At 37.1% G+C, this 24,009-nt stretch overlaps 2 protein-coding genes across 11 annotated transcripts in view; one reads left to right on the top strand and one right to left on the bottom strand.

Moving 5' to 3' along the window:
- Window positions 1-3,485, bottom strand: part of FTO (FTO alpha-ketoglutarate dependent dioxygenase) — a 408,414-nt gene extending 404,929 nt beyond the window's left edge. For 4 of the 6 annotated variants that reach the window (XM_009250721.4, XM_054533150.2, XM_063717086.1 and 1 more), the window contains exon 1: window positions 3,218-3,485. In XM_009250721.4, coding sequence (XP_009248996.2) covers window positions 3,218-3,262 — 45 coding nt within the window. In that variant the 5' untranslated portion in view covers window positions 3,263-3,485. 6 annotated transcript variants of the gene reach the window in all.
- RPGRIP1L (RPGRIP1 like) overlaps window positions 3,402-24,009 on the top strand; it is a 99,941-nt gene continuing 79,333 nt past the window's right edge. For 2 of the 5 annotated variants that reach the window (XM_054533922.2, XM_054533923.2), the window contains exons 1-6: window positions 3,619-3,892; window positions 6,754-6,845; window positions 8,687-8,831; window positions 12,641-12,939; window positions 17,111-17,213; window positions 18,519-18,662. In XM_054533922.2, coding sequence (XP_054389897.1) covers window positions 6,761-6,845; window positions 8,687-8,831; window positions 12,641-12,939; window positions 17,111-17,213; window positions 18,519-18,662 — 776 coding nt within the window. In that variant the 5' untranslated portion in view covers window positions 3,619-3,892; window positions 6,754-6,760. Of the gene's footprint in view, window positions 3,893-6,753; window positions 6,846-8,686; window positions 8,832-12,640; window positions 12,940-17,110; window positions 17,214-18,518; window positions 18,663-24,009 lie in introns of all 5 variants that reach the window. The other 3 variants (XM_024233405.2, XM_063717302.1, XR_008514591.2) reach the window with 3 other exon arrangements.

Raw genomic sequence — 24,009 nt, 5'->3', positions numbered from 1 at the left:
AGTGTCCTTGCAAATGTAATTAAGTTGAGGCTCTTAAGGATCTCAGGATCATCCTGGATTTCGGATGGGTCCTAATCCAATGACTGGCATCCTTTTAACAGAAAGGAGAGAGACATTTGAGACACAGAAACAGAGAGAAGAAGGCCACGTGAAGGTGGAAGCAGAGAAGTTATGAAGTGATGCTACCACAAGCCAAGGAACACCAGGGACACTAGAAGCTGGAAGAGGCAAAGAAGGAGTTTCCCCTAGAGTCCTTCAAAGGGAGTATGGCCCTACTGACGCCTTGATTTCAATGCCTCATCTCCAGAACTGTAAGATAATAAATTTCTGTTGTTTTAAGCCACGAAGTTTGTGGTAACTTGTTGCAGCAGCCATAAGAAACTAAAACAAATGGTCAAATCACTTTGGAAAACTGGCAATTTCTTCATAAGGTTAAACAAACAACTCCCCTATAACTAAGCAATTCTACTCCTGGGCATTACCCGACAGAAATAAAAATGGAAAGACACTTACGTGAATGGTCATAGCAGCTTTTTTTGACAGAAATGAAAATGGAAAGACTCATACATGAATGGTAAAAGCGGCTTTTTTCATAAGAGTACAAAACCAGAAACATTCCTAATGTCCAGCAACAAGTGAATGAATAAACAACATGTGGTATCTCCATAGAGTGGGCCACTAATTTGCAATAAAAAGGAACAAATTATTGATACATACAACAACACGGATTAATCTCAAAAATCATTATGCTGGCCAGGCACAGTGGCTCACGCCTATAATCCCAGTACTTTGGGTAGCAGAGGCAGGAGGACAGCTTCAGCCCAGGAGTTCCAGACCAACTTGGGCAACACAGCAAGACACCATCTCTATTTTGAAAAAAAAAATAATTACGCTGAATGAAAAAAAGACCCCAAAGTATACACTGTATGCTTCCACTTATATGAAATCTAGAAAATACAGATGCATCTACAGAGACAAAAAACATATCAGTGGTTGCCTGGGGGCCAAGGTGGAGGGACGGACTAACCACAAATTAACGAGAGGGAACTTAGGAGAGAAATGTTCTCTATGCCAATTGTGGTGGTTTTGCAGGTATATACATTTGTCAAAAGGCATCAAATTGTACACAAAAATGGTTGCAAACGACTGTATGTACATTATACCTCAATAAAATTATTAGAAAAAGAGAAAATAATTCATGAGCCATTGGGCACTTTACATTTAAGATTTAAAACAACTACTTATACTTTGTTCTAACAAATAATATTAAGCAAACAAATTTTAAATGAACAGCAAATTTTTTAAAGAAAAAAGGAAGACAATTTGCTCTACTAATTCAACATGTTTCACAAGCAGAAAATGGAAAAAGCCTTCAATTTGGAGTCAGAAGACCTGGCTCAGAGCACTAGTTTCACCTAGCAACCAAGTGGCCTTGGGCAAGTCACGATTTACCTACAAGTCTCAGTTTCTACATCTCTAAAATATGGATGACACTAATAACTACCTCACAGGCAATGGTTATGGTTTCAATAGAGTAAGAGCTCCTTTGGTGCAGTGATTCTATTTCAGCCAAAATTATAATCCCAACGTATGGCAAATAATAGGTGCTCAATAAATCTTCACAGAATAAATGAATTACTTTAAAAATAAACCTGAAAGATGAGAAAGACATCATGCACAACACCATGAGGTGACATTTGTTTCTTTGCACTGTGTAGACTAAAGCAGAAGGGTCACCCTCTTTGTGCTTATCTTTAATATATTATCCACATCATATGCAGACTCAAGGATGAAAACTTCCGGTCCCTTATGAAATACTGCGATAACTCAGGTCAATATAGAGCAGATTTTATATTTTAAATCCTTAGCTGTATTGCCCTAAAACAGACTCACTTGTAAGATGAAATTCTATGAAAACAAGAACTGTGTCTACGTTATTTAACACTGATATTCACTGCCAATATTTGCCTAACATAGAGTAGGCAGCAAATAACATGTGCAAAGGCCCTGAAGCCCGATGAAGTATAGAGAAGAGTGACTTTTAAGAAGGCCAAAGTGACTGGTAGGCAGAGAGCAGACTGTCATATCCAATGGGGTTGTGAAAGCAGGTAGGGTCCAGACCACGCAGGATCTTGTAGGCAATGTGAAGTTTTGCCTTTATCCTAAGAGCAACAGAAAGCCATGAAATATTTTTAAACAGGTGATTGGCAGAGTAAGGAGAAAGGAAGGGGACATAATTAGATTCGCATTTCATGAAGATCTTACTCTATGGTGTGCAGAAGAGAATGGTAGTTGAGAGGAGAGAGAGAAGGTGGAAGAAGAGTTAAGTTAGGGTGTAGAGTGAGTGTAGGCCAATCAATAGGCTATTCCAACAGTCTATTAAAAAGATGATGGTAGCTTGGTCCAAGGTAGTGGAGATGAAAAAAAAAGTGGGCAGATTCCCAATATACGTAGACAATTCAACAGGATCTGACTTTGGGAATGAGAGAAAGGAAAACGCTCAATGCTTGTGAGCCTCAGTTCTTCATCTGTGAAGCTGTGCTGTTATTTATACTCCATCTGTATAATATCTATCTTGTAATCTGCTGTGACAATGATATGAAATAATTTAAATATTGTGCACCTAATACAGTGCCTGACCCACAATAAATGCTTTTTAAAATCGCTGTTGCCATTATTATGGTCATCCCATGGAATGGCAACTACCAGAAGCTGAACACCAAAGGTAGAGAGGAGCAATGTAGTTAAAGATTCACATCCACAGTGCTAAAAGACACAAACTGTTATCAGCCGGTCACTGAGACAATTGTTCCAAAGAAACACAGCTGACTGCACAGATATTTCATCTAAGCCGATCTCAGTCCTCAGAGACCATTATGAGAAAGCACAGCTGATATGATCACAGTCATCTGAGAATCCGGTAAACTGAGGCACAGGGATGGCTACAAATTTAACCAAGGAATAGGTGCAGAAGAAGGACAAGGAAATGGGTATCTTGCTTCTCATTTTTGAACCGATCCAACAAGACTCGGCCTGCATCCTGAAGAGCACGAATTTGTAACACCCCCTCTAATGTCTCTAGGTCCCTTGCTGACAAGGCCCTGTCATCCCTTAGTTTAACACCGCGCATCCGCTCGCCATCAAACCAAGCCCTTCCGGTTCCCTGATCCTAGCTCACAGCGCACGAAGATCTCCAGGCCCCGGGAGCCCGACATACCTTAGCTTCGCGCTCTCGTTCCTCGGCAGTCGGGGTGCGCTTCATGCTGCCACTAAAGCCGCCTTCGCCACCGCAAGCTGCGTAGATCCCTCGCCCTGGACCCCGCCTCCTGCATGTAGTTCTCTCAGCGTCCTGCTCCCGTCCGGAGCCATTCTCTCTCAGAGTGGAGAAAACTACAACTCCCAGGATGCACGGCGGCGACGCCCGCGAGCGCCACGGGGTTGAGCACAGGACAATTTCCCAGGTCCGACAGCTGGAAGAGCGTAGTCCGCTACCCAGCGAGCAAACAGGCTGGAGTCCAAGGAGAACTACATTTCCCAGGAGGCTACGGGGGCCTGCCATGTTTCTCCCGTGCTCCTCTCGGCCAGCCACCCGCCACGCTGTCGGCGCTATAGCAACGGTAGCTAGCTGCAGGGCCAGTGGCGAGGTGAGTACTCGGGAGGATGGGGGAGGATGAGGGTGGGTGGAGGTTGCGGACCCTCCCCACTGCAGCGCGGGCCGGGGTCCTAGGGTCCGCTCTGCGGCCTGGAGAAGGCCCTGGAGTTGGCCCCAGAGTTCTGCTCGCGTGAAAGCAGCCCAGCCCAAGACACCTCCACATCCTCAGGCCTGAATCACAGCCCGCCCTTTATCCCCACGTCCAGAACCAACTTGAAATGTTATATCCCAGCCATGAAGGTGAGAATTGATGCTGCTAATTGCCATCTCTATCCAGATCCTGCAAGTTGTAGGTCCCTAACACAGTTTGCTCATTTGCCCTGGATTAGGAGTTGGTAAACCTAATAGACCCTAAACCTCCTGAGTAGTCTATTGTTTGCTTAATTATATATTATATATTATTATATATTATTTGTTTATCATGTGATTACCTCCATAACTTGCTAGCTTCATAAAGGCGGGGGTTTTGCTTGCCATTTTAATCTCAGTACCTGGTATTCATTTATTCATTCAATAAATGTTTTTTCTTCATTCTTCTTTGTGTGTGTGTGACAGGTTCTTGCTCCGTCGCCCAGGCTGGAGTGCAGTGGTCAGATCTCAGCTTACTGCAACCTCCTCCTCCCAGGTTCAAGCGATTCTCCTGCCTCAGCCTCCCGAGTAGCTGGGATTACAGGCGTGTGCCACCACACCCAGCTAATTTTTGTATTTTTAGTAGAGATGGGGTTTCACCATGTTGGCCAGGCTGGTCTCGAACTCCTGGCCTGAAGTCAGCCGCCCGTCTCGGCCTCGCAAAATACTGGGATTACAGGTGTGAGCCACCGCGCACAGCCAGTCATTCAATAAATATTAACGTTGGTTCCCACCCTGTACCAGGCACTGTTCCTGAACAGCTGTGTGCAAGACTAATACCCGTCTCAAGATGTTTATCCTTTTTTAGTGGAGACAAACAATAATTTTATCTGATAATTTCAGATAGAGGCAGTTGCTATAAGAGATACAAGCCATGCATGGTGGCACGCACATGTAGTTCCAGCTACTCGGGAGGCTGAGGTGGGAGGATCACTTGAACCCATGAATTCAAGGCCAGCCCAGGCAACAGAGCAAGACCCTGTCTCAAAAAAAAAAAAAGAAAAGAAAAGAAATAAACAGTGAAGAAATGTAAGGAAGACTACTCTAACATAGGATGGTCAGAGAAAGCCTGTCTGAGGAAGTGAGCTGAGCTCCAAAGATTAAGGAACCAGCTAATACAAAGGCCTTGAGCAAGACAAGGGTATGGGGGGGTTCGAGGAAAGTAAAGAATAATGTAGGTGAAGCATAGTGAGCAAAGAAGGATAACATGAGATGGTGTTGGAGAGGCATTGCAGCATTGTGCAGGGTTTTTCAGCTTCCACACTATTATTAACATTTTGGGCTGGATAATTCATTATTATGTCTCCTAAGCACTGTAAGACATTTAACATCATCCCTGGCCTCTACTCACTAGATGCCAGTAGCATCCCGCTTCCTTGTTGTGACAACCAAAAATATCACCAGACACAACTATTAATACTTTCAACTACCACCTTAAGTGAGTTAACTAATCTGTGTCTCAGCTTCCTCATCTGTAAAGCAGGAATCATTTGAGTAACAACCTCACAAGGATATGGTGAGACACTTCATTAATTCCTATAACAGAGCACTTAGAACAGTACCTGCCACATAATAAGCGTTCAATGAATGTTAACACCATCATCATCATGATCATCGTCTTTCTCATTATTTTTAAAGTGACCTTAACTCTGTCATGGAAAACTAATCATTTTCATATATGGGCCTATGTGTCAACAGGATCCTAAAAATTGACCTTTTCTATAGGAGTACTTCCAAAAGAAGGAGATGATCTTCCAAGGATTTGTCTGTTAGCTGTTTCTGTAAAAGCAAAATGCAATGGTTCTCCACCATTTGTGAGTTATAATAAGAGTTATGAATCCTCTTTAAAAGATATTGCATATATACATATACATACAAAATTTGGTAAACCATCTCTGGGTTCACAGACCCTGAAACCCCATGGACTCCATTCACTCACTCAACAACTATTTAATGAATGCCTGCTCTCAGAATGCACCAAGCTCTATGCTAGCCTCCAAGAATACAGAGCTGAACAAGACAATGAAGCTTGCTACTGTCTTGGTCTTTACATTCTAGAACCAATATCCTAGAGCTTAAGAACTCTGCCCTTTAGAGTATCTTCATTCACAGTTTGCATGTAGCTTACTAGGTAGATTGAAATGAAAATATAAAATCCTTTATTTTTGCATACTAGATATTGTGTGGACCACTTACATCCACATTCAAAATAGAGTTATTGTGGTGCATTTCTGTAAAGAATAGAAACTATAAAAATACCAGAATTAGCTAGACAGCCTGTATGTTGAAGTAGTTGAACCCTGGGTGGGACCTAGGCCTCATGGCAACAAAGGCAAGACACACACACAAAAAAAACACAAACCCAGTTGGTAAATTTATGCAACGAAACCTCTTTCACAAAACTTTCACAAAATGCACAGAACTGCCCACTCATTTGTACATCAAGCAGACAATTAATATTTGAGTAATATTGACATCCCAGGCACATGTGATCAGTGCTTTTAATTTACTCATCCCATTTACTCTTAGAATAACTCTCTGAGATAGGTATTATTTTCTCCATTTTTAAAACTGAGACTGAAACTCAGAGAGTTTAGGTGGCTTGACTAATTTGTTAATGATAGAGCAACCATTTGAATCAAGTTCCTGACCTGAGTTTTTTCCAAGATATCTGCTTTCTTTTGGAGGCTGGCGAGAGGAAAGGGATGGAGAGGAGGTATTTCTTCAATGATAATCTTACTTCATTTCCTAAGCAAACTATAGGAAATACACTGTTGAAAGGAACACTGTCTCCATGATTGAATGTAGTAGTACTTTTAGAATAGAAGCTTTCATCTTCTCCAAGCAGCACATGTGGACAATAAGATGCCCATTAAAGTCCTAGTCCCTTTTTCATTTTATTTGGTTCATTCCACTGCATAGTTAATGTAATAACTTGGAAAGAGTTTATTTGAATTTTCTTTTTTCCGCAGCTAGGCCATGTCTGGTCCAACTGATGAGACTGCAGGAGACTTGCCTGTGAAGGATACAGGTCTAAACCTCTTTGGAATGGGAGGGTTACAAGGTATGGCCAGCTGTTATTTATTACAGTTATGAACTTTGATCACTGACTTCTTTACTTTTAATTCAAAGTATTTCTGATACTCATACAAACCAAACCATTTAAGTAACTATATAGTCCTTGATTGGACTAAACAAAAAGATGGAGCATTTAGAACACATATGGTATTTTACTACATGCATCAATTATCAACAGCTCATAGAAAATGTACAGTCCCCCCTCTGTTCTGATAAAGAATTAACATAAATCATCTTTTTAAAATTCCTCACATCAGTAGAAACTACATAGAGAGTATCAAGCCTCCAAACTGAATTGCCTGGTTTAAATTACATTCAGTATTAAAACATTTCTTTGTGTTTAAATTTTATATGGGAGGAAAGGCCATATTTTAAGTGTTTTGCCTTTTAAGTGGAATATCTCACATGACAGTGACTTTTTTATCAAATTAATGTGGATTAAAGGTTTTCTTTATCCTTTTATCACTTAGTAGTTGCTGTAGAGCTAAAAAGCACTTTCAAATTAAGAAAGAAAAGCACTACTTTAAAGAACAATTTAGAACAGAGAGCTGTGTTTATCTTTGTGTGTCCATTGTGTTAGCCATGCTGTCATGCATGTATCGATTATCAACAGCTCATAGAAAACATAAAATCCCCCTCTAGCCTGAGAAGGCTAGGGATTTAAGATACATTCCATTTAGGAATCTATGTACACTTTTTAATCAGAGCAGTGTAAATGGCCACTGTGAAAACCAGAAAAGTGGTCAATGTATTATTTATTGAAAAAGATAAAATTTGGCTACACAGAAAATTTTTTTTTTTTTTTTTTTTTTTTTTTGTGACGAAGTCTCGCTCTGTCGCCCAGGCTGGAGTGCAGTGGCGCGATCTCCACTCACTACAACCTCCGCCTCCCGGGTTTAAGGGATTCTCCTGCCTCAGCCTGCCATGTAGCTGGGTTTACAGGTGTTCGCCGCCACGCCGGCTAATTTTTGGCTACACAGATTTTATTGTTAAAAGTAAAAAGTATGTGTAAGCTTTGCTCTGCAGATCTTTCAGGGAGTATCAAGTATTATACAAATAACTTGTAAGTGTGCAAAGCGATTTATTGGGTTTTGATACTCTATAAGTTCCATTCTTGTGCTCAGTAACCTATCACAGGACCTTAGTCTCTATCAGTTTGTTCTTTGTTTCTACTAGAGAATTGTTGAAAATCGACCTACTTCACAATGATATGGAAAATACCAAATTTAAGCGTCTGTGAAAAGAAATCATAAACACATGCTAAAGAGTATAAACGTTCTTAAAATTTATCTAAGGTAGTATATAGAGAAATTATTTGTGAAGTTTTTAAATGATAATTTTTAAATTTAGGGGGTTTTTTATTTGGTCTTACAACTTTTATAGTTTGTTTTCTAAGACACCCATAGCGCAGAAAAATATCTTAGTTATATTATGTTTACTAAATTACTCTTACTCTTACCTTTGTAAAAAAATAACCTTCGGATACTCTTTTAGTTGTCACAACTTTCAGCATGTAAATTCAAGAGTCTTTATTGAATCAGAATTCCATCTTATATTCTTAAAGAATGGCACTTGAATAAATTTTTGAATGGATACTATTGCTATTCAAATTCCAAAAACTGTATATAAAGTATTAATAGCAAAGATTTTTATTCTCACCTTAAATAATTAATGTAAACAATGGTACAACATTTTCTAAAGCAATCTTAATTGTAGGTCACAAAGGAAAAAATCTCAGATAAGTGCATCAGAGATTAAATTAATATCAAGAGTTTTTAGAGACTATTTTAAGTAACCTCACAATTAATTATCTTGGCATTTTTGCAGAAACTTCAACAACACGGACAATGAAGTCTCGCCAGGCAGTGTCACGTGTCAGTCGTGAGGAACTGGAAGACAGATTTTTGCGTTTGCATGATGAGAACATTTTACTTAAACAGCATGCCCGCAAGCAGGAGGATAAAATTAAAAGGTTATGATAAAAAGCTTTTAGCTTTTTTTCTTGACTCAGTAAAATTTGGCGGGTATGGTATTTTATAAACTTAATTGAAAACCCCACCTTGAATCTTATTTGGAACAAGGCAGGATGTAAATAAGTACATCCTGCTTATTTCCTGCTCTAAAATCTTGCAAACTAGAATAATAAACCAAAAAGATTATGAATGTTTATTATGTCTGAATTTGCTATTTAAAAGAAAAAAGCTAATAGTTAAGAGTGCCATTAGTATATCATACCTATAAATAACTTTTGGTTTAATATTTATAGTTTAATAAGCAAATGGCCAAAGCATCTGTTTTTTAAATGTCTTGATTTTAAAATGAAAGTTTTAAAAAGTAACTAACTATTCTAACTTGTTAGAATGCACGTTCCCTTAAGATTTGGGGTTTACTAATGAAAACATCACTTCAGTCTCTGGAACATATTTAACTTTGCTTGGGTTATACTAGATTCTATATTGATTTCAAAGAGTCTCTACTGTTTCTGAAGAAACAGTATTGTCACTTTTGATTTATGTGCAAAAAATCTTGGCAAAAATGATTTCTGAAGAGTAGATACTCTTTCATTCTTTTTTATTCAGAAATTCTGTGCCTATCTTCTGAAGGGACGGCATTAAAAACAAAGTGTGTTCAGATGTGTAATCATGAGCAGGTCTGTATTCATATTTATGTTCTAGGTTCAAAGAAAAGGTGAGACAACCATTGAAGAATGAAAATAGGGTTTTTCTGCTTAGAATCCATCCTAAGGAAGTAGTTCCAGTTCAGTTTCTACTCTGTGGACTTTAACAACCCACTGACCTGCTATGTGCAGGCCTTTTACTTTGAGCTGGGTTTTAGTCATGATGATGGCTGTTTTCAAGATTTGTGACTCACTTGCCTGATTCCTTTTCTGACCATTATCCCACACACATCAGCCAGTCAGAATGAGGCATGTAGTCTGCTATGACCACCTAACAATTTTTTTCTTTGTAAGCCTAACTGGTAAGTAAAAGAATTGAATTCACATCCTTGACCTCATTAGTAATTTGTCATAGCCAGAAAATAAAAAAACAACTGAATAATGAGCCATGTAGTTTAATGGGAAAAGGACTGAGCTAGGAATCAAGTTGTATGTATGCATTCTGTTATCTCTCTGCCACTAGCCTATGATATGTATGTTCAAGCCATTTAACCTCCTGGAAGTTTATTTTACTTAGCTACGAGAATAATGATCCAATGAACACTATGACCCAAAAGCTCTAAATGCCTCTCAGTCTCACACCACTGACTGTGACCTAGATACATGAGTAGAACTGTCTTTAAATTTATCCTTAAGAAGTAAATAGGCTGGGCACAGCGGCTCATGCCTGTAATCCCAGCACTTTGGGAGGCTGAGGCGGGTGGATCACTTGAGGTCAGGAGTTCAAGACCAGCCTGGCTAACATGATGAAACCCCATTTCTACTAAAAATACAAAAAATTAGCTGGGCATGGTGGCACAAGCCTGTAATCCTAGCTACTCGGAGGCTGAGGCAGGAAAATTGCTTGAACCCGGGAGGCAGAGGTTGCAGAGAGCCGAGATCACACCATTGGACTGAGCTTGGGCAATAAGAGTGAAACTCTGTCTAAAAAACAAAACAAAACAAAAAAGTAAATAGTTTATTTTCTATAAATGTAGATTTTATAAACTACCTTTTTATTTTTTAATTTTTTAATTATTTATGTATTTTTTTTTTTGAGAGGAAGTCTCTGTTGCCCAGGCTGGAGTGCAGTGGCACAATCTCGGCTCACTGCAACCTTCGCCTCCCGGGTTCAAGTGATTGTCCTGCCTCAGCCTCCCGAGTAGCTGGGATCACAGGCGCCTGCCACCACACCTGGCTAATTTTTATGTTTTAGTAGAGACGGGGTTTCACCATGTTGGCCAGGCTGGTCTCAAATGAACTCCAGACCTCAGGTGATCCGCCCGCCTTGGCCTCCCAAAGTGTTGGGATTACAGCCATGAGCCACCTTGTCTAGCCAAAACTACCTTTTTAAATAAGCACTCAGACTTTGCCAGATCACATATGATTCATTAATATGATAAAATAATCAAATCCAACAAATGGAATGTATGGCTATTACGAGACAAACAGATGCAATCATATTTCTTGACAAAGTTTATTTGAATATCATTTGAAGAATTTGAAGATACCTTGCCTTAAAAATTAGGGTCATTTATTTTTATCTGGGTGTTAACTGCCTTTTTATATTAAATCTGTGTCTTTCTTTTGAATGTAATCTATATCTATGTGTGAAAGTCTCTCTGTAGCAGAAAATTCAGATATTTAGGTTGATATCTCATTCGTATGACAACCTTACTTTTGTGCACAGGCCATTGGGTGGGGCTTAGGTCCCTAAACTCATTAAAGGGCTAGGTAGAGTGTGTGGCCCTCTTGGACTGTGATACCTGGCCAAATTTCCCAGTGATATATCATTCTCGGAATTAGGTGGAAAAGGAACTAATCCATTGATTATTTTACTAGAGTGTTTGTGGTACTCTTGGATCTTGGTTTTTATTATCCTGTATCCTTTATAAAGCATGCTTAATGGATGTGCCTCAAGGGAAAGAGAAAACAATCTTAACTGATTATGTTATGCATAGCTCTCCCTGATGCCACATGCTGTAGGCCGAGTAGCCAGAGTGTGGATAGACATGTATTACTACCGCATTTACGGCGGACTCTGCTTAGGGCAGAAAAAAGGTTGTTCTATGACATCCCAAAGCTATTAAGGATTTTTTTATTTCACTTTTGTTCCCTTAAGTAAAAGCTTCTGTCCATAACCACGCTAAAATAAAGCAAAACCCATTTAAAGAAAAATGAAGTGTGTTTGTATTTTCAATCTCCTGTCTGGGTCTTTATAAAAATAGATTCACTATAAACTAGAATCAGCTATTGAAGATGTGCGACCAATTTTGTAAAGTCTTGAACTTGTGTCTCTCATCAAAGCCACCTTTTCTTTCTTGTCCTGCCAAGATTTTTCCATTCACTGTCAGGCATGTTTTCCGTACGTGTATATTACATCACCCCCATGTGCCCTTTCTGTCTTTTGTTCTTTCTAACCAGTTTTTATCAAAACTTAAAAGAATCAAAGGTATAAACTCCTGAGATGTCAAAAGCACAATTTATGTCCAAATTTAAAGATAGCATTAAAATGATACTTTTGCATCTAATTATTTTTTACCATTAAACACAAGTGTTTCTTGAGCACTAAGCAACATTTATTGGTGCATTTTGGTTTCTTTTGAATTTTTCATTGGGCTTTATATGTGTGCATTTATGCATTCTAACATTTTTATATTTATAGTGTGTCTTAATCCTGGAGAAACTGAAAACAATATCTTACCTAAATGCTGCACAGTCTTAACACACTTTTCAAAAGTTTTAACTTACTGTGGATTGCAGATATAACCCACCACATCCACAATCTGTAACCACACTTAAGTGCGTACAGCATTCCTATATAAGGTCATGCGTTAAAAATTGCATTTCAGGAACATATGGAGTAAATATGTGTCCTCTCTTTACTAACCTTAAATGATAAGCCTTAGGAAACTGTTATTTGTCAGTGCTATAAAGCAGATTGTTGCCCAGTGGTTTCAATTATCATCAAAGGATTCTTCACAGGCAGTAATAGTTACATCAAAACCTGAAATTTATTATTCAGGTTCTGCACTGAAGTCTTCACAGTGATTATGTTCCTTTCAACAGAATGCATTTTATGCTGACTTCTCACATTCCTTTTCATCTTTTTATTATTTCCCCAGAATGGCCACCAAGTTAATACGGCTAGTTAATGACAAGAAAAGATATGAGCGGGTTGGTGGCGGCCCCAAGCGGCTGGGACGAGATGTGGAAATGGAAGAAATGATTGAGCAGCTGCAAGAGAAAGTTCATGAGCTTGAAAAACAAAATGAAGCCCTCAAAAACAGACTGATTTCAGCCAAACAGCAACTTCAAACCCAGGGTTACAGGCAAACTCCATACAATAATGTACAATCTCGTATTAACACTGGGCGTAGAAAAGCAAATGAAAATGCTGGTTTACAGGAATGCCCCAGGAAAGGTAAAACAAAGCTTACGTTAAATCTAAACTGAAGTCCTACTAGATTGTTTAACACAAAAAAACCCACAAAGTTTTACTTCTGTATTATTCATGCTTTTAAGTGTCTTTAGGAAGAGAAAAATAATTTTTGATTTTCTCTTTGATAAAATAATATTGTCAGTGAAGATTATTTAAGAATCACTAGATCAGTCTCAAATTTGTTTAGTAAAAACATTCCACATAACCTTAATGTAAGAGACGTGTGAAACTAAGTAAAATGAGTTGAATTGAGTTTGGATTAAACTCACTGAGTGAGTGAGTTAAACCCACAATTGAGTGGGTTAAACCCACTGTACTCAGGCAGGTGGGGAAACTAGCTAGTTTGCTTACATATGACCACATTTACTGTATTGAGTGATCACATTTAAGTTCTTCATCCAAAGACCTTTTCGAAAATTTGCAAAAGTGTTGAAATCTTTCTCATTGGATGGCGGTAGCATGACATGGCATGTGCATGTAACCAGGGGTTTAAAAAGTTGGATCCTTATTTCTACACTTACTAGCTGGTGACCTTAGACAAGTCTCCTAATCAATCTGACCCTGAGTTTTCTTTACATGTAAAGTAAAAGGATTGAAACAAGTAACGATAAAGGTCTCTTCCATCTCTAAAAATGATCATAGGCCAATCACTTTATTCACTTTAAAAATTAATAACCTAAAATGTACCCAAGTTGCAAAGTAGTTCAATTGTGTAGACAAGACTCAATATAGAACATAAATATTTCTAATAAATATTTTCAATTCTCTTCACCCACAGAGAAACTTTATTATAATGGAACCACAATTCAATAAATATCTTAAGTAACGTTTTTAAAATTTCAACTACTAGGAAAGGAAATTAGGTTTTAGCTCTACTTGGTTTTTGTTTAGAATATAGTTTACATAAAGACCAAACATTTTTAGGGATATAAAGTAGCATGTAAAACTGTAGTTTCAATTCTTTGAGGAATTAAAAAAAAAAAAAAAAAAAAAAAAACACCCACTATGAACAGAAAGGGAGAAAAATTTGTTGTAGTTTGCTCTCGAAGCCAAAATGTTAGCACTATCGTTTCCCTAGATAGAGTTCCTTTGAAGTCAATAAGGCCTCCACACAGGCAGGAGGCAGCTGCAGGATGAAAGGGCTTGGCTACTCCTAGCTATGTGAGATTGGCAGTAGACTCTGAATACAACTAAAGTAAGCATAATGAATTATAAATCAGAAAGTACATTCTGCCACTGAGTAACGTTTTTACATGGAAGATAATACTGACCTCAGCCTCATTTTCCCCATCTATAAAATGGAGTGATAATAATCCAGCTTAGGTAAGAGATCAGGAGATGGTGGCTCCCACAATAATATATTTTACCTTTAAAGTGACCTATCCTCTCTGAACCTTAGTTTTGCCATCTGGAACTGGAACTGGGCAAGATGATCTCTAAAGTCTACAAGATCTTTTATACTAAATAAAAATAATGTTGAAGCTAGGCACAATGGTGTACGCCTAAAGTCCTCGAGAAGCTGAGGTGGGAAGATTACTTGAGCCCAGGAGTTTGAGTCCAGCCTGGGTGACGTAGTGAGACACTGTCTCTAAAAATAAGTGAGTCTAGGCTGGGCGCAGTGACTCACGCCTATAATCCCAGCACTTTGGGAAGTCAAGGCGGGCAGATCACAAGGTCAGGAGATCGAGACCATCCTGGCCAACACGGTGAAACCCCATCTCTACTAAAAATACAAAAACTTAGCTGGGCTTGGTGGCACACACCTGTAATCCCAGCTACTCGGGAAGCTGAGGCAGGAGAATCACTCGAACCTGGGAGGCAGAGGTTGCAGTGAGCCAAGATTGCACCATTGCACTCCATCCTGGACGACAGAGGAGACTTGGTCTCAAAAATAAATAAATAAGTTTATAATGCCCAGATTTTACATTAAATCTAAACTGAAGTCTTATTAGTTCATTTAACACAAAAAAACAAAGTTTTGTTTCTGTATTATTCATGCTTTTAAGTGTCTTTAGGAAGAGAAAAATAAGTTTTGACTTTCTCTTTGATAAAATCATAATATTGTCAATGTTAATTAAAATGGCAAGCTAATCTACTGCTATAAATTGCTGTGCAGACAGGAGAGTTTGCTAGAATTTTCTCCCTATAGCGAAATTAAGAGCCACAGATCAGCAGACTCTTAAAAACATGACTACATACTTTAATTTCTCCTTACATTTGTACTCTCTTGGTGATTCAGACCTTTCTCACTGTGCAGGATAGAGTTCAGGACATGGAAGTGACACACAGCATTAGGTAGTGATGAATACTTTCTTAATCCGTCTTTATGAGTAAACCTGAAGCATCGTTACCAAAACTGACACCTGAACAGGCTCTCCAGGACTACCTTTGAGGCTGAGACAGGCCAGACTTGTCAGGAAAATATCTCAGCCTGGGATGGCTGGCTAAGAACCCTAAAACCCCTCTCTGGCCACAAGCAACCTTTACCATCAAGCTGCTATACAAATACTACTGTTTGCTGTTTGTGCCTTGCCAGGATAAAGGATGGAAAGCACTGGCTAAATATGTGATCAATGTAATATAGAAACAATACTTATTGTGAGGAACCAATGGAACAAAGATTTTTGTAAAGCAAAGGTTTTGAAATGTAACCATTGGTAGAGAGTAGAATGATAGTTACTAGAGGCTGGGAAGAGTATGGGGTGCTGGGGAGGATGAAAGGAGGTTGGTTAATGGGGACATAGATACAGTTAGATAGAAAGAATAAGAAAAAGTTCTAGTGTTTTATAGCACAGTAGAGTGTCTATAGGCAACAACAGCATACTGAATATTTAAAAATATCCAGAAGAGATTTGAAATGTTCCCAACACAAATGATAAATGGTCAAGGTGATGGATATCCTAAATACCCTGATTGGATCATTACACATTGTATTCGTGCATCAAAATACCACATGTATCCCAATGATATGTACAAATATTATGTATCAATCTTTAAAAGGTTATATATATATATACATATATATATATATATATATATATATATATAGCCATTGGCAAATCACCATGAGACTGTAAGTTTTAAGATATGTTTTGATTATTTTTTATTTCCACTAGTAATGTTGAATTTTTTCACGATATATGTAGGAAAATCGTAAGAATTAGCATTACTGCCAAAATAATACAATTGGCAAATTCTAACACAGTAAACTATTTTAATGTTTTAGGCAGAGCCTTTTCTGTTCTTCAGGATTACAGCAATAGATATTGACTACTTTGGAAAGAGCGAGTAATAGTTCCATTATTCTAGTTAAAATTCTCTTTTTTCCTTTTTTTAAATTTTCTCTTTACTGAGAATATGCAGAGCAATGAAATCTCACTTTTAAGAAGTTAACTTCTCTAAAGGAGTAAATTTGTTGTTTTGTTCTCCATTTAAAAACCTTAATCATCTGTGATGCTTTATCTACCTTAAACTCTAATATTTAGTTATTCTATAAATGTAAAATAACTCACATAATTAAGAATATGCCTTATTTTAAACAATGGGACTGTCTTTGTAAAATTCTACAGATTTCTGTAAGAAAAATTATATTTTAAGTGCAGCAGGGAAATGTTTTATTTAAAGGAATTCTTGCGATGATCCATTCTCAAAGTACCTTTACGTAAATAGGGATTTTCTTATTGGGGTGGAATAAATCAAAATACAAAAAACATTTTTACTTAAACATTTAAGGGCAAGGAATATGAATGAGTAATTTAAAAATTTAAAAAACCGTTATCACAAACACTGGGGAAAAAATCAAGTTTTTATAACCTATTTACATTGTTAAAACTTGAATAGAAGACTGATTTATTTCAGAAATTACTGCAGGAGTCTAAATCTTAAGTTGAATAAAATTATTTCTAGGTAATTTGATTTCTACAGTAGATTTGTAAAATGAGCAATACTTGCTGCTGTGTTTTATTTAATGCCTACTGGTGGCTGAGATCACATATTCCCTTTGGCAATGTATTTATAATTCTGTGTACTATAAAACACATACCTCTTAATACTTAATAAGAGATTTTATTAAAGATATCCTTATTATAGCAAATCAAAGATCCTTCTTTTCTAACTTCAATTCTATAATCATATTTTATTACTTTGTTTTTAGGTATAAAATTCCAAGATGTAGATGTAGCAGAAACTCTACATCCCATGTTTACAAAATATGGCAACAGTTTACTTGAAGAAGCCAGAGGAGAAATAAGAAATTTGTATGTGTTCTTTTTTGTGGTAATTTGAGAACTTTGGTTATTGATAATGTCTTTTTTTTTTATCCTTCCCTTTCCTTTATTTTAAACCAAACCGGGCTATATGTAAACAGTTTGCTCCACTGAAATACAGCTATGTTCTGTAGGGTAACAACAGATGTTATATAACATGTTCTCAGAAAAAGGAAAATGAAGAACTTATCCAGCTGCCTCAATGGAAGGATTTATGGAATAGTCTTCTTTATTATAATTTTACCCTCAGAGGAATGGCATAAAGTCCAGTCAGTTAGAATAGTGTAAGATTTAGAGGCAACATTTTTATTCCCAGAAAATCACAGGTAATTTTTTTAGATCCTGAATCAATTAGCCGTTTCCTTGGTTAAAAAAAAAAATAAAGAATTGGGGAGTGGCATAAAAGTTTGGAGTTATCAGATACATATGGATTTCAGATTTTGTTTTCGTATGATTCTATGGCACTGCATTCTTCATCATATCATGGTTTCAGAAAAGTTACTTCTGCCACATTTAGCTTACTTTTCTAGTTAATCCAAGTCTCATGGTTACAGTGTCTGTGAGTTACACAAATGAAGGTAAGGTTCCACTTTAAGCCTTCACGTGGATCATCAAAAAGTAACAATACTTCATGAGAAAAGAAAACATGGCACACAGTATCATACTTAAGATAGTTGCTTAAGAATAATATGGTCTTCAAATGTTTCCTTTTGAATATTTTAAATAGCAGCTACAGTAATGATTAGCCTGCAGGAAAATAAAAGACTAGACATAATCTTGTTACCTCATGATCACCTGAAAAGCCAACATTTATACCAGTTCCTGAGACTCATTACAGTATGATGCTGCCGGACATGATAGAGATAAATGCATGCCAGAGACCACTAAGTTATATTTGGCAAATTTCCTGCCACGTCTCTCTGAAGTGTTATTTGGGTGTTATAAGCAGATGTGCGTATGTGAAAGAACAAAGGCATATAAATATTCTGAAGACCAGATTGTAGCATACATAGTAGATGTACTCCACAATAAATACTTACTCAATTGAATCAAACCAAAGTCCAATCCATTGCCTAGGACATTATCTTATAAAAAGCAGTATCTTGCATTGTTCCATATGTATTTCCAAATCATCACATTTAATCTGCTACTATTTCACTGTGTACAGAGGCACTTAAGCTAAATTTTTTAACTTCTGCTTGCTCTTTTTCATGAAGAACTTTCTTTGCACTGATCTTAACTATTGAAAATTTTTCCTCAAACTACAAGTTCTTACAGAGAGGCTCTTTATTTCAGAGAAAACGTTATTCAGTCACAAAGAGGCCAGATAGAGGAGTTAGAGCACTTGGCTGAGATCCTGAAAACTCAGTTGAGGAGAAAAGAAAATGAAATTGAGTTATCTCTTCTGCAGCTTCGAGAACAGCAAGCTACAGATCAAAGGTATGTTAAAACAGAAATATCACTTTGATAAGGTCAAAATTAGTTTAAAATACTTTATCATGTGCCATAAAAGGATAAGTTTATCTAGTCTATTTAAAAATCATGTTTTTACTTAACATTCTTCATATAAGCCTATGCTCGACCTACTAACTGCTGTCAAGAACTCTAGTCTAAAGACAGTTTTCCCTAACCTGCTGTGCTTTTAAGCAGCTTCTGATGGGTGGAAATCACCCTCATCTTGTTTTCTTTGTTCATTTACCCCATTTGCTAAGATTGCAGGAAGTTCTGATACCATTTGATTATAACTACTGAGAGAAGTATGGGTAACAAGAACTCAGCTGTTGGCATATCTTGTACGTAAGCCCAGCATTACTTTTTTCAACCTTAAAAGATAGTAAATTCCATAATATGGTACCAGTTTGTAATCCCAAAAAGATCCCTAGTATTCCAAGTTTGGATTGCAATCTGTTGGCTGTTATAAGATTACAGTTGGTCCTGTAGATAGTCTCCTTGCTGCCTTTTCATCTATGACATTAAAAAACTTTTTTTTTTTATAATTTCCAACTTTTAAGTTCAGGGGCACATGTACAGGATGTGTAGGTTTGTTACATAGGTAAATGTGCACCATGGTGGTTTGCTGCACAGATAATCCCGTCACCCAGATATTAAGCCCAGCAGCCACTAGCTATTCTTCCTGATGCTTTCCCTTCTCCCACCCCTCACCCTCCGACAGGCCCCAGTGTGTGTTGTTCCCCCCACCCTGTGTGTCCATGTGTTCTCATCATTTAGCTCTCACTTAAAGTGAGAACACGCAGTGTTTGGTTTTCTGTTTCTGCATTAGTTTGTGAAGGATAATGGCCTCTGGCTCCACCCATGTCCCTGCAAAGGCCATGATCTCATTCCTTTTTATGGCTGCATAGTATTCCATGGTATGTATGTACCACATTACCTAGCCTATCATTGATGGGCATTTAGGTCAATTTCATGGCTTTGCTATTGTGACTGGTACTCAATGAACATACATGTGCATGTGTCTTTATAATAGAACGATTTATATTCCTTTGGGTATATACCCAGTAATGGGATTTCCTTGTCAAATGGTATTTCTGCCTATAGGTCTTTGCAGAATCGCCACACAGTCTTACACAATGGTTGAACCAAATTACACTCCCACCAACAGTGTAAAAGTGTTCCTTTTTCTCCATAACCTTACCAGCATCTATTGTTTTTTGACTCGCCAGTCTCACTGGTGTGAGATGGTATCTCATCGTGGTTTTGGCTTGCATTTCTCTAATGATCAGTGATGTTGAGCTTTTTTTTTTATGTTTTTTTGGCCACATGATGTCTTCTTTTGAGAAGTGTCTGTTCATGTCCTTTGCCCACTTTGTAATGGGGTTGTTTTGCTTTTTTTTTCTTGTAAATTTGTTTAAGTTCCTTCTAGATGCTGGATATTAGACCTTTGTCAGATGGATAGATTGCAGAAACTTGCTCCCATTCTATAGGTTGTCTGTTTACTCTGTTCATAGTTTCTTTTGCTGTGCAGAAACTCTTTAGTTTAATTAGATCCCATTTGTCAATTTTGCTTTTGCTGCAATTGCTTTTGGCATCTTCGTTGTGAAATCTTTGCCCATGCCTATATCCTGAATGATATCACCTAGGTTTTCTTTTATTTTTTAAATTTTATTACTATTATACTTTAAGTTTTAGGGTACATGTGCACAATGTGCAGGTTTGTTACATTTATACATGTGCCATGTTGGTGTGCTGCACCCGTTAACTCGTCATTGAGCATTAGGTATATCTCCTAATGCTATCCCTCCCCCCAACGCCCACCCCACAACAGTCCCTGGTGTGTGATGTTCCCCTTCCTGCATCCATGTGTTCTCATTGTTCAATTCCCACCTATGAGTGAGAACATGTGGTGTTTGGTTTTTTGTCCTTGCGATAGTTTGCTGAGAATGATGGTTTCCAGCTTCATCCATGTCTCTACAGAGGACATGAACTCATCATTTTTTATGGCTGCATAGTATTCCATGGTGTATGTGTGCCACATTTTCTTAATCCAGTCTATCATTGTTGGACATTTGGGTTGATTCCAAGTCTTTGCTATTGTGAATAGTGCCGCAATAAACATACGTGTGCATGTGTCTTTATAGCAGCATGATTTATAATCCTTTGGGTATATACCCAGTAATGGGATGGCTGGGTCAAATGGTATTTCTAGTTCTACATCCCCGAGGAATCGCCACACTGACTTCCACAATGTTTGAACTAGTTTCCAGTCCCACCAACAGTGTAAAAGTGTTCCTATTTTTCCACATCCTCTCCAACACCTGTTGTTTCTTGACTTTTTAATGATTGCCATTCTAACTGGATATCACCTAGGTTTTCTTCTAGAGTTTTTGTAGTTTCAGGTTTTACATTTAAGTCCTTAAATCCATCTTGAGTTGATTTTTGTATAAGATGTAGGAAAGGGGCCCGTTTTCAATTTTCTGCATTTGGCTAGCCAGTTCTCCCAGCACCACTTATTAAATAGGGATTGCTTGTTTTTGTAATCTCTGACATTTTATAATATATGATATTTTATTTCCCATCCTCCTTTGCCATTTTTTGGTTCCTAGTACCTGTTCATTCATTTTCTGCTTTGACATTGTGCTTTCAGCAATACTTTATCTTTTTAAATATTCTTTCTTGAATTATTTTTTCCCTTTCTGGATTTTTTTCTTTTCTTTTTTTTTCTTTTGAACTAAACGTACCCAAAAGTAGAGAATAGTATATTGAACCCCCACATACACATCACTCAGCTTTAACAACTATCAACGTCTTAACCAATCTTGTTTCATCTGTCCCCTCACATTTATTTTTCGAATTGTCCCCAGCCAGATATCATGTCACCTCACTGATAAATACTTCAACCTCTATTTCTGTCTGAAGAGGAATTTTTTAAAACGTACCTACCATGCCATTATCACACCTAACAAAAATCACAGTAGTTCTTTGATATTGTCTAATAACTGGTTTATATTCAAACTTCTGTGAAGATGCCCTTCTACTGTTCATTTGAATTGGAATCCAAATAAGGTCTACACATAGCATTTGGTTATTATGTCTCTTTTATTTCCCTGGATTTTTTTTTTTAAAACCCGACCTAGTTGCTCTACTTATTTTTCTCCTTTCCAACAAGTTTGATATCATACTTGTATGCCTAGGTTCTTATTAGAAAAACCAAGTAAGATTTTCTAGCTTTTCATTTCAGATTCAGAGTTTATTCATCTTTTAACAAACTAAACTTATGTGGTAATGTATGAAGAAGCTGAGAAAGGATGCTTAATATCAGACTTGTTAAAAAAAAGTGGACTAAAAATATATAAGAAGCTTTATATTTCATAGATTTATCAGATTAGTGTTACCTCTAAAAATTCTATTCCTAAAAAACTATGTGTAAAATTAAATTATATGAGAAATCCTATATGTCTAGTGACATTATATACCCTTCTAAGTGCAAGACAAAAGAAACATGAATATTTTTGAGAATCATATTTAAATTAGGGGATATAATTTGAACTCTGGCTAAAGCATAAGCTTGAATACCTACGAGTTATTCATATTTCTGTAGGAAGAAGATTTAGATTTGGCCTACTTTAAAAACCACAGTGGTTCCTTGTGAGAAACAGTGCTAAAGGACCAGACCTCAACACTGAATATGGTGATCTTAGTAAATGCCAACAGCCATGTTTAAGTCATTGTCTGAATATAAAAATTCATATAGGGGCCAAGCTCAAGCTTAGGGCAGTCCCCATCTTTACTGAACCACTGAGTGCAAGGTTATCAAGGATTGCTTTCCCTGTTACATTTCTCAAGTTCCTGTAGTGTAGGGTGGACACTGTGTTGGCCATTCCCTTTTCCAAAGGGATGTGATCATTTAGGAGCTAGTGTTAACTGAAAGGGAAACCCAAAAGTCCTTCAATCCTGAAACTAGAGCAACAGAAGAAATAGAGTGATAGACAAGGATACATAGTTTCCTACTATAAACATTACCAACAAGAGACACCAACATATATACATAGAAGAGGTAAGTCCCTCCTTAGGGGGCTATATTATTTACTCTGTAGCAGTCTATTTTTGTCACATCAAGAATTAAAAGCAGAGACAAAATGAGTATTACAGGCACAGGAACTTTTATTGCAGAGACCAGAGAAATAAATCAGTGTGTACCCTACCTCACTTGATTTTATAAAATTGAAAATTTACATGTTATTTGCTTAGAAGGAAAGATACCTATAGTGAATAGCATATTGTTGCTTGAAATACAGTTGTTAAAACTGAGGAAATAGCTTAAAATAAGGATCTTCAATGCCTTTTTTAAATGTCTACACAAGGCTTATAATTTTATATATAAGCAATTTTTTTGAGACTAATGGAAAACTGTTGAAAAAAATGTTAGGGAGAATATAAAACTTGGTATAATTTACTGTAGAGAAAAATCACAAAATGGGAAACATATTTAAACTTTTCTTTCACGGATACATTATTTCAGATTTGAAATTCTAGAAGTCTGATCTGGATGTTGGACTCCTTGTTCTCAAACATGAACCTAACATAGTTGTAATCTTCAGAGTGGCAGTGCTTGATATTTATGGCAAAGAGCCTTTTCATAGAATATTACAGAAACTCTTCATAGTATGTGTTTAATAGACCAGTTTGGTTTGGCATCAGCTTGACATAAACTTTTGGTTATCCAAAGCCCTTAATTGCTTTGAAGTCAAAGCCCAGTGCTGCTCTTTTTTATTAAAATCATGTTTTTTCCTGTTGTTGTGGTCTATTTTGGAAGAGTGAGTTGTGATTTTTGCATATGTTCTACATAATGCCTCATTAGCAAAAAATCTTGTATCATTTACAAGTAGCCTGAATGTCTGTGTTGTTTTGAAGAAAAATCCATATTAAATTTAAACAATATAAAAATGCACATTTTCTGCTTATTAAAAAGGCCGTCTTAAATTAAATTCAAAGCAGTAACCAGTGAACACATGTACATGAACATTAAAATCAGAATGATTTTACCATTTACTGACCTTTTTCAACTCCAAAAATATTTATACTCTTACAAATGTGTAACTAGTTTGTACTAAGTGTTTTTTTAAAATAAATGTTAGGGTGTTTACCTTCTTAATTAGAAATCATGTAACTGCCATAATGTCCCAGTGGAGGAAATTTAACCCATAAGTATCTCAGACACTCTGACTTGCCTTCTTCCCTTTGGCGGACAGCCGACTGTCAAATCTTGCAACAGAGAGGCTTTTTGCACCATGCATTATGAGAAACAGCTTGGCTTTCAGGGCTCACTCTT

Source organism: Pongo abelii, chromosome 18 (genome assembly GCF_028885655.2).
Source record: "Pongo abelii isolate AG06213 chromosome 18, NHGRI_mPonAbe1-v2.0_pri, whole genome shotgun sequence".
In the NCBI taxonomy this organism is placed as follows: Eukaryota; Metazoa; Chordata; class Mammalia; order Primates; family Hominidae; genus Pongo; species Pongo abelii.
This window is presented reverse-complemented; position numbering and strand designations above follow the sequence as displayed.